At 42.4% G+C, this 10,408-nt stretch overlaps 2 protein-coding genes across 5 annotated transcripts in view; both read left to right on the top strand.

Moving 5' to 3' along the window:
• The window catches only part of LOC106603324 (connector enhancer of kinase suppressor of ras 2), a 65,253-nt gene extending 65,204 nt beyond the window's left edge, over positions 1-49 (top strand). For all 3 annotated transcript variants that reach the window (XM_045717043.1, XM_045717042.1, XM_014196858.2), the window contains one exon: positions 1-49. This exon is cut by the window's left edge and continues 2,330 nt beyond it. The gene's annotated coding sequence lies outside the window, so the exon portion shown is untranslated.
• Positions 50-299: 250 nt separating this feature from the next.
• Positions 300-10,408, top strand: apool (apolipoprotein O-like). 2 transcript variants are annotated; one of them, XM_014196855.2, is made up of 9 exons: positions 300-381; positions 2,679-2,783; positions 3,033-3,152; positions 3,477-3,531; positions 3,619-3,717; positions 4,047-4,138; positions 5,867-5,962; positions 6,180-6,894; positions 7,173-10,408. In XM_014196855.2, exons 1-9 carry the CDS (start codon positions 370-372, stop codon positions 7,259-7,261), a joined length of 1,383 nt encoding a protein of 460 aa, XP_014052330.1. In that variant the 5' UTR covers positions 300-369; the 3' UTR covers positions 7,262-10,408. The 2 variants fall into 2 exon arrangements, with proteins under 2 accessions (XP_014052330.1, XP_014052332.1); XM_014196857.2 differs by lacking the exon at positions 300-381 and adding an exon at positions 410-450.

Genomic DNA, 10,408 nt, shown 5'->3' with positions numbered 1-10,408 from the left:
GGTTGTAAAATTTAAGTTGTAAAACCAATAAACTGAATTACCGCACAAATGAATGCATTTCTGTGTATTTATTTCGATAATAAAACGTTACAAAATGAGGCTACTCTGAACTGAACTGGGACCCTGCAGGGACATGTTCAGGCTTTTTTGAGGATAGGACAAGGAATGAAGAACACTACTCTTTAAATAAAGAGGAGAACTGATTATTAACATTGCTTTCTGTATAGCATTGTTACTTTCGAGGTCATATACACTGACCAGTAAAATTAATTTAGCGTCAGAAACAGTCAAACAGGATTTAACGCGTTTTCCTATGATAAAGTTGGTCCCTTATCGACACCGGTAAGACTCTGAGGGGGAGGTACCATCATGGCTGCCACGGTAAGTTTTCTACCATGAAAACCATGTTTTCCTCGAGTTTGAGCTGGGACTCTAAGGTCTTTTAAAAAGGTCGAATAATTTACATTGTGTATTTCGCTATGTGTATAAATTGACCAGAATAGCGTCAATATAACATGCAGTTTGCTACACGCCCCTTTTAGAACATGTTGTACAAACGCAAATTATTGTGGTTGGACTATGTCTATGTTCTAGCTATCGACGAATGTGGAGTTTGAAGTAGATCTAAAATTGTATAGTAATGTAGCCCAGTATTTCTGTATTTCAGGATTAACATTGTAGGTAGCCTACTCTTTAAATATGATTAAAGAAGATTAAGGTGACCTTCGACATCTGTCCTAAACTTGTTAGCTAGCTTAATTGTATCCATTTAAACGTTCATTATTTCACTCTAGAAGATCCTGCTCAACAAGGTCAATGTCTTCTCTCTGATCAGGATCAAATTAATATTGCATTCTTGGTAAAAAAACAAATGCAATGATTTAATAAGAAAATACTGTTCTGATAACTAATACTATTCATGACAATTAGGGCTGGGACTTGCCAGAGACCTCATGATATTATCACCATACGTGGGTGCCGATATGTGTTACGATTCTAGCTATAGGCCTATTTCGATTCCATACTGAGATTTTAATTGCGATTTGATGTTCCAAACATATTGCTCACTATATAACTTCTCTGTAGGGTTTTCAATGGTTAGCTTCGCCCGCGGCTGGCTCCATGTGAACGACAATCATGTTGCTGTGTTTTAAAGGTTAGAAACATCAATAATCATCATGTCGCCGGTTTGAAACATATAGCCCTTATCAGTGAGAATGAATATTTCAAATAAAAAAAGATACTTACTGCTGCAGATTTGCACAGATCATACGTGTGCCTCGAACCAGTAACGCTTACACAGATAGCCTAGCTAATTATCATAGGTTTTAGTCCCTGTCTTCAGTAAACAAGCGCTGTAACATGGAGATATGGCCATGTGGGAACACTAAGGTGCATTACCAACTAGACTGGAGTGTGGACCTCAGTTCATCTTTCAATCACCCACGCAGCACATCAAGAGTCACAAATACAACCAAGTTCTATTTTAGCGCCTGGCTACACAGACGCTAGCGAACAGTGTGGGTGCAACGATTGAATAACATGTGTACATTTATTTTGCAATGTTCGTACACACATGGGCGGTGTGGTCAGCATGTTAGCCCCTATTGACAACTACATCTTCTGGGGGACTTTTGTTAAGAGCCCTGAAAGTTACCAAAGCATCGCTTGTGGTATGGTTTTGTAGAAATAAGGAATGTATCCTTCATATCAATGAGAAATGATTTCCCCAAAACAATAGGTTCACTTACTACACACCTGTATAGGGCTTAAAGTTTGGTTGCCAACCGCCATACAAAGACCCGAAGAAGACGACGCCTGAAGGAGGAGAGATTAACTTTTAACCTTTTATCTGTGAATTAATTGTCTTAGAGGACCTTGTGCATTTCAGGTAAAATAACAACCCAATGCTTATCCCAGGACAAATTAACTAGCAACAGCAAGCTAGCTAGCTAAATTGCCATACATGTTTAATGCTTTTCGACCTGTCCCCAAATTAATATAGTTGGTTCAGAGTTTGTTTTGATATTTCAACCTGCATGTCCTGATCGAGTCTGGTGTGGGTGAACAAAGTCAGCATGCACGCGAGCGGTCTGGTCTGCATGTTACAGTAGTTAGTGTCTATGAATGGGCTAACTATATGCCTACTGCAAAGAGACGAAAGAAAGAAAACGATTTTTTTATCAGTCAGGGAAATAAAAGTGCTACCTACAGTAGTAAAAAAATAATACAAATCGATAATTGGATTCAAATATCGATATAATAATCACTAATGACGATGCAGTATCATAATTGCCATTTGAATAATTATCTTTAGGCCTATCATTTTCAACATCAGTTACAGTAAAATATTGTCCAATATAGGTCCAAAGTAGGACTGGCTGGCTCAGTTGGTAGAGCATGGTGTTTGCAACGCCAGGGTTGTGGGTTCGATTCCCATGGGGGACCAGTACGAAAGAAAAAAAAATGTATGCAATGTATTCACTACTGTAAGTCGCTCTGGATAAGAGCGTCTGCTAAAATGACTAAAATGTAAAAATGCACAAAACGGGTGTAAGTCTATATTTTACTGGATTCAACTGTGCTTCATCAATAACTGTTGATGTGAATTTCAGACTGGAAAACCACTTTAGGCCTATCCTGACAAAGGTCTGTGTTGTTTGTGTGTTTATCTGCAGGTAGTGAAGCTGGCGGTGATCCCAGCAGCAATGGGATTGGCCTCGTTTCGAGTTTATGCCATGAGTCAGGACAAAACAGAGACTGTGCTGCTCTCCCCTAGAGAGGTAATCTAAGAACCAAGATGTAGAATTTACTCAAGAACAGTTACTTATTTCTCATATGTTTTTGTTGTACTTTAATTTTTTTTTTATACATGTTTTATAGTACTACTGATATTCATTACTGCATTGCTGGGAAAGAGCAAGCAAGAAGGGCATTTCGCTGGGCTTGTGCACGTGACAATGAACTTGAAACCTGATGTATGTGACTATTGCCTCCAATGATGATCCTATTGATCATTGTACTGTCCTCAGTTGTCCATCTATGCTCCAGACCCTCCAGCAACGCACTACATGGATGAGCAGCCTGGAGCTCTGCAGAACGGGCTGGGTGTGGTCCGGGTGGGGCTGCAGCCATACGTTAGAGCCGTTAAGGTATAGAAACACTAACTGGTTCTGATGATCTCTATCACTGGTGACTGACTGACTGGTTGTGTCGGCTGATGTTGAATATTCATCAATATACGTTTTTAAGAATGACATGCAGGAAGTTTTGGAATGGCTCTTTAGTTCAGTTATTGTAAAAATCGACTCTTACTGAGAACTCTAATTTTGTGTTAGATGCCATGAGATCGATAGGTGAGGGACTTTATCAAAATGGCTGCTTTTGTGGTATAACTTATGTAATATCTCAGCTCAGTTGGTTTGTTTTGCAAACAAGTTGTATTTTGTGCAAATGTTTTACCATTGTTTTTCCAGAATGCTTATACCTCTGTCAAGGTCGGAGCTGTAACAGTCTATACTGCTGGACACGGTGAGGAGTGGGGGAGTTCTGTTGACACATGAGTAGGTCTGTTCTGCTATCTCTGCAAAACCTTTTTTCCATGTTTATTTTACCTAGATACATATGAGTTCCTGAGTGATCCTCCTCCTGGTTTTATGCCGAGGGTCGGTGTAATCACAGTCTCTGGGTTAGCGGGTCTGATCCTGGCAAGGAAAGGTAATGAGTTGCTGCATTAAAGATATTGCGGGAAGTCCGCTGTTCAGGAGGATGTAACATTACAGATAGTTCAGAAAGAAATGTGTTGTGTAAAACCAATATGATTGTCTCCGATAGAATAGGGCATTGTGTCTGATTGAATCATTCTACATCTATCTGCAATGTACAGAACGTTTCACATCTCTGAATACGGCCCAGATTATTGACCATTATTATAGATGATCTGAAATGTACACATTGCAGTAGAATGTCTGAAAAGCAGGTTGCCAAATGTCTCTTCGGTATCATGTTCCACTATGTACAGTAGCTGACTGGTTATTTCTCTGCAGGGTCACGTCTGATGAGGCTGGGGGTTCCTCTGGGTATGGCCACTGTTGGCATGGCTGTGTGCTACCCCACTCAAACAGTGGGTGTTGTAAAGGTATAGCAATTCCACAGATTAATGTACAGGACACTTTTGGCCCAGCTTCCTTTTGAGTGTCACTAGGATCTTTTTACATACTATTATATAAATACAATGAGATCCAATACTTTAGACTGTTTAGACACCTTTTGTATTATTGCGCAATATAATTTATTTTTAATTTTTTATGCAGATGTACAGTTGAAGTCGGAAGTTTACATACACTTAGGTTAGTCATTAAAACTAGTTTTTCAACCACTCCACAAATTTCTTGTTAACAAACTATAGTTTTGGCATGACGTTAGGACATCTACTTTGCATGACACAAGTCATTTTTCCAACAATTGTTTACAGACAGATTATTTAACTTATAATTCACTGTATCACAATTCCAGTGACTCAGAAGTTTACATACACTAAGTTGACTGTGCCTTTAAACGGCTTGGAAAATTCCAGAAAATGATGTCATGGTTTTAGAAGCTTCTGATAGGCTAATTGACATAATTTGAGTCAATTGGAGGTGTATCTGTGGATGTATTTCAAGGCCTACCTTCAAACTCAGTGCCTCTTTGCTTGACATCATGGGAAAATCAAAAGAAATCAACCAAGACCTCAGAAAAAAAATTGTAGACCTCCACAAGTCTGGTTCATCCTTGGAAGCAATTTCCAAACGCCTGAAGGTACCACGTTCATCTGTACAAACAATAGTATGCAAGTATTAACACCGCTCAGCAAGGAAGAAGCCACTGCTCCAAAACCGCCAGAAAAGACAGACTACGGTTTGCAACTGCACATGTGGACGAAGATTGTACTTTTTGGAGAAATGTCCTCTGGTCTGATGAAACAAAAATAGAACTGTTTGGCCATAATGACCATCGTTATGTTTGGAGGAAAAAGGGGGATGCTTGCAAGCCGAAGAACACCATCCCAACCGTGAAGCACGGGGGTGGCAGCATCATGTTGTGGGGGTGCTTTGCTGCAGGAGGGACTGGTGCACTTCACAAAATAGATGGCTTCATGAGGAAGGAAAATTATGTGGATATATTGAAGCAACATCTCAAGACATCAGTCAGGAAGTTAAAGCTTAGTCGCAAATGGGTCATCCAAATGGACAATGACCCCAAGCATACTTCAAATGTTGTGGCAAAATGTCTTAAGGACAACAAAATCAAGGTATTGGAGTGGCCATCACAAAGCCCTGACCTCAATCCCATAGAACATTTGTGGGCAGAACTGAAAAAGCATGTGTGAGCAAGGAGGCCTGCAAACCTGACTCAGTTACACCAGCTCTGTCAGGAGGAATGGGCCAAAATTCACCCAATTTATTGTGGGGAAACTTGTGGAAGGCTACCCAAAACGTTTGACCCAAGTTAAACAATTTAAAGGCAATGCTACCAAATACTAATTGAGTGTATGTAAACTTCTGACCCACTGGGAATGTGATGAAAGAAATAAAAGCTGAAATAAATCATTCTCTCTACTTTTCTTCTGACATTTCACATAATTAAAATAAAGTGGTGATCCTAACTGACCTAAAACAGGGAATTTTTACTTTGATTAAATGTCAGGAATTGTGAAAAACTGAGTTGAAATCTATTTGGCTAAGGTGTATGTAAACGTCCGACTTCAACTGTATGTACATTTTTGTAACATCCATGTGCATATGAGCTAAAACTGTAGCTGAAACTTGTGGATTCCCTGTGTTTTGCCATAGGTGCCTAACAATGTGTTTCTGTTCTTCTGCAGATGACGGGGCAGAAGATGTATGCAGCAAGCCAGTACACTGCATCAATATTTAAATCAAAGCCCAAAGAAGTAACTCCTCCAACTGTCAGTCTTGAGGTACAACAGACTATTGACGCTTTTTTCATCTAGTCTGTTCTTATATCTAAATGGTTTTCACTGTGGAAAACTTGAGTACCAGCGTTCTAGCTAGGTCAATGATTTATAGATCTAACAAACTGTTTAAAGCACTCTCAGGAGTTGAAAACTTGAGTTTGAACAGCATATTTTTATGGATTAAACAGAACTTGACCAACGTTTTCCTGTTTACAAGCAGCAAGCCCCGCAAGCTACCATCCCTGAGCCAGAAGTGTCAGAGGCAAAGCCCCTCCCTGAAGCTGAATCACCTGAACCAGACATGCCTGCTGTTGACAAGGCTTCCCCCACTGAACCTAGTTTTACCTCAGGCCCCGTAGAGGGTGCTCCATCTGTGGTTGAGCCTGCCCCTCAGCCCACCACAGAGGTGGCCCCTGCAGAGGATTCTATTGACACTGAGCCTGCTGAACCTGAGGTAGTCACAGTGGTGGAGCAAGGGGCTGTTCAGACGGCCCTTGTGCCTGCACCTCCTGTTGAGGAAGCTGCTGCTTCACCTGCTGAAGAGATTCCTGCACCTGCCCCTGTTGAGGCTGTCCCTGCACCTCCCCCAGCAGAGGAAGTTATTCCTCTCCCACCTCCTGCTGAAGAGACAGAGCTTCCACCCCCTGCACCTGTTGAGGAGGAAGCTGCTCCTTCACCCCCTGCACCTGTTGAGGAGGAAGCTGCTCCTTCACCCCCTGCACATGTTGAGGAGGAAGCTGCTCCTTCACCCCCTGCACCTGTTGAGGAGGAGGCTGCTCCTTCACCCCCTGCAGCAGAAGAGGCTGCCCCTGCACCTATAGAGGGGGTTGCTGACCCACCTCCTGTATCTGAAGAGACTGCACCTGCTCCTGTTGACGAGGCTACTCCTCCAGCTACAACAGAGGAGCCATCTGTGTTTGTAACAAAAACTGCTGGTGAGTCACAAAAATCAATGTGAAGCAGTAGAGGCTGGTGGGAGGAGCTATAGGAGGATGGGTTCATTGTAATGGATTGAATGGAACAGAGTCCAACGTGGTTTCTGTATGCATGATATCGTTCCATTTATTCCATTACAGCCATTACAATGAGCTCGTCCTCCTACAGCTCCTCCTACCAGCTGCCTCTCAGAAAATATCTTCATCTAAACAGTTGGCTTAATCTTCTTTATCAGATATTGATGTCCACTATAAAATAATATTTTTTGTATTTCCAGGGAAACCCAAATTTGCACCAGACCCTAAGCTAATTGACCTTGGCCAGGCCAGCCCTGAGGATGCGGACCTGTACAGCACGCGTGGATGAAGAATGACAGGAGGAGAAGGTGGGGGATATGTGGGAGGGAGGGGAAGGTTAAGGGTAATCTTCAGAAATTAAAAAATAATCAAGCAACACTTTTTTCAGGTGCCTATTTCTCTCTTTACCTCAGTGATAGGGAACAGTTAGATCTATACAGGCTGTGTCCCGATTATCCACCCTTCTCCCCAAATGTGCAATTGCACACTTCTGGTCATGGATTTAACCATTTGAATCCATGGCAGGGAGGAGGATTGAGAATCAGGTTGCAGCCATAGTGTGTTGGAATTTTGACCTCTGGTGTCATCTGTTTCTTTGCGTGGCCTGCAGTTTACATGTAGACATCCACAGGGAACAGGGTGCAGGCCATCATCTGCATCCACAGGAACAAACAGACATCTTTACACCCAACTTCCAGAGCCACTACACAAGGTTTACTTACCAACACTTACTCAGTGGTCAGTTTATTAGGTACAACCATCTAGTACTGGGTCGGACCAGCCTTTGTTTCCAGAACAGCCTGAATTGTTCGGGGGCATGGACACGTTTCTCAGTTGGTATCAAGGGACCTAACGTGTGCCAGGAACACATTCCCCCCTCCATTACACCTCCACCAGGCAGGATGGGGACATGGACTCATGCTGTTTACGCCAAATCCTGACTCTGCTATCAGCATGACGTGACAGGAACCGGGATTCGCAGGACCAGGCAATGTTTTTCCGCTCTTCAATTGTCCATTGTTGGTGATCGCGTGCTCACTGGAGCCGCTTCTTGTTATTAGCTGAGAGGAGTAGAACCCTGTGTGGTCGTCTGCTGCAATAGCCCATCATGACAAGGACTGATGAGTTGTGTGTTCTGAGATGCAGTTCTGCACACGACTGTTGTACTGTGTCGTTATTTTCCTGTTTGTGGCCCGCCTGTTAGCTTGCACGATTCTTGTCATTCTCCTTCGACCTCTCATCAACGAGCTGTTTTCACCCACAGGACTGCCACTGACTGGAAGTTTTTTGTTTGTCGCACCATTCTCGGTAAACCCTAGACACTGTAATTTGTGAAAAGCCCAGGAGCTTGGCTGTTTCTGAGATATTGGAATCATACCATGCTCAAAGTCTCTTAGGTCACTCGTTTTGCCCATTCTAACGTTCAATCGAACAGCAACTGAACGCTTCACTGCCTGTTTTATATAGCAAGCCATGGCCACGTGACTCACTGTCTTGTCTGTAAGAGCGAACCATTTTCGTGAACTGGGTGGTGTACCTAATAAACTGGTCACTGAATGTATATTTGTGGAGCTCGTTAACACTGTTATAATGTGAAAGAAGTTACTCAAACAAATTCCGTTGCTAACCAAACTGGACCATTATACAATAAGAATTCATAATAGGCTTTTTTTTTTACTAGTGACTTGTCATTTACTTAGGTCACTGCTACGCTGTCGGTTTTTCTGTCTTGTGAATTTATCTTCTCGTATTAGTCAGGTCAGTCTGCAAATATTTTCCATGTGGCATTTTGTCAAGTGAGCTGTTTTAAAACACGTCCATGTTTTTATAGCATTTGTAAGACCTGCTAGCACCGTAGAACTGGAGTTGAACCTTTTTAATTTGTAAAAACACAACGTATATGGATGTGTGCAGTTCTTGCGCAAGATGGACACTTCCCAACAAGCCCACATACTAGAGGCACCTGGAGGACATGTCATGTTATGGACTGACTGGTTTGATACACTACATGACCAAAAGTGGATTTGGCTATTTCAGCCACACCAGTTGCTGACAGGTGTATAAAATCGAGCACACACCCATGCAATCTCCATAGACAGACATTGGCAGTACAATGGCCTTACTTAAGAGCTCAGTGACTTTCAAAATAGCACCCTCATAGGATGCCACCTTTCCAACAAGTCAGTTCGTCAAATCTCTGCCCTGCTAGAGCTGCCCCGGTCAACTGTAAGTGCTGTTATTGTGAAGTGGAAATGTCTAGGAGCAACAATGTCTCAGCCGCCAAGTGGTAGGCCACACAAGCTCAGAGAACGGGACCACCGAGTGCTGAAGTGCGTAGCCCGTAAAAATCACCTGTCCTTGGGTTGCAACACTCCCTACCGAGTTCCAAACTGCCTCTGGAAGTAACATCAGCACAAGAACTGTTAGTTGGGAGCTTCATGAAATGGGTTTCCATGGCTGAGCAGCTGTATACAAGCTTAAGATCAACATGCGCAATGCCAAGCGTCGGCTGGAGCGGTGTAAAGCTTGCCTCCATTGAACTCTGGAGCAGTAGAAACACGTTCTCTGGAGTGATGAATCACGCTTCACCATCTGGCAGTCCCACGGACAAATTTGGATTTGGCTGATGCCAGGAGAACGCTACCTTCCCCAATGCATAGTGCCAACTGTAAAGTTTGGTGGAGGAGGAATAAGGGTCTAGGGCTGTTTTTTTATGGTTCGGGCTAGGCCCCTTAGTTCCAGTGGAAAATCTTAACGCTACAACATACAATGACATTCTAGATGATTCTGTGCCTCCAACTTTGTGGCAACAGTTTGGGGAAGGCCCTTCCCTGTCTCAGCATGACAATGCCCCTGTGCACAAAGCGAGAACCATACAGAAATGGTTTGTTGAGATCGGTGTGGCCTGCACAGAGCTCTGACTTCAACCCCATCGAACACCTTTGGGATGAATTGGAATGCAGACTGTGAGCCAGACCTAATTGCCCAACATCAGTGTCTGACCTCACTAATACTCTTGTGGCTGAATGGAAGAAAGTTCCTGCAGCAATTTTCCAACATCTAGTGGAAAGCCTTCCCAGAAGTGTGTAGGCTGTTCTAGCAGCAAAGGGGTACCAAGTCCATATTAATGATTTTGGAATGAGATGTTCGACAAGCAGGTGTCCGCATACTTTTGGTCATGTAGTGTATGTGTGTTGGAATCATTTGAATGATGTCTTAGTACTTGATGTCAGTTTGAAAATACATATTTTTTATTTTTATTTGAATAGCGCTATCAACGTAATTAAATTTTTTTTGTATATTACAGAACATATTTTACAATTTATATGTTTTAACACTTCCCTGAATTCAGCTGTTGGATATCAATCTTCACTATGATAAAGTTTTCTTTTGTGCATTAGAATAGCCAAATATGGAATAAAGGCATTTTTCTCGA

This window comes from Salmo salar, chromosome ssa04 (assembly GCF_905237065.1).
Source record: "Salmo salar chromosome ssa04, Ssal_v3.1, whole genome shotgun sequence".
Lineage (NCBI taxonomy): Eukaryota > Metazoa > Chordata > Actinopteri > Salmoniformes > Salmonidae > Salmo > Salmo salar.
Note: the sequence above shows the minus strand (reverse complement) of the source record. Positions and strands in the feature narration are given on the sequence as shown.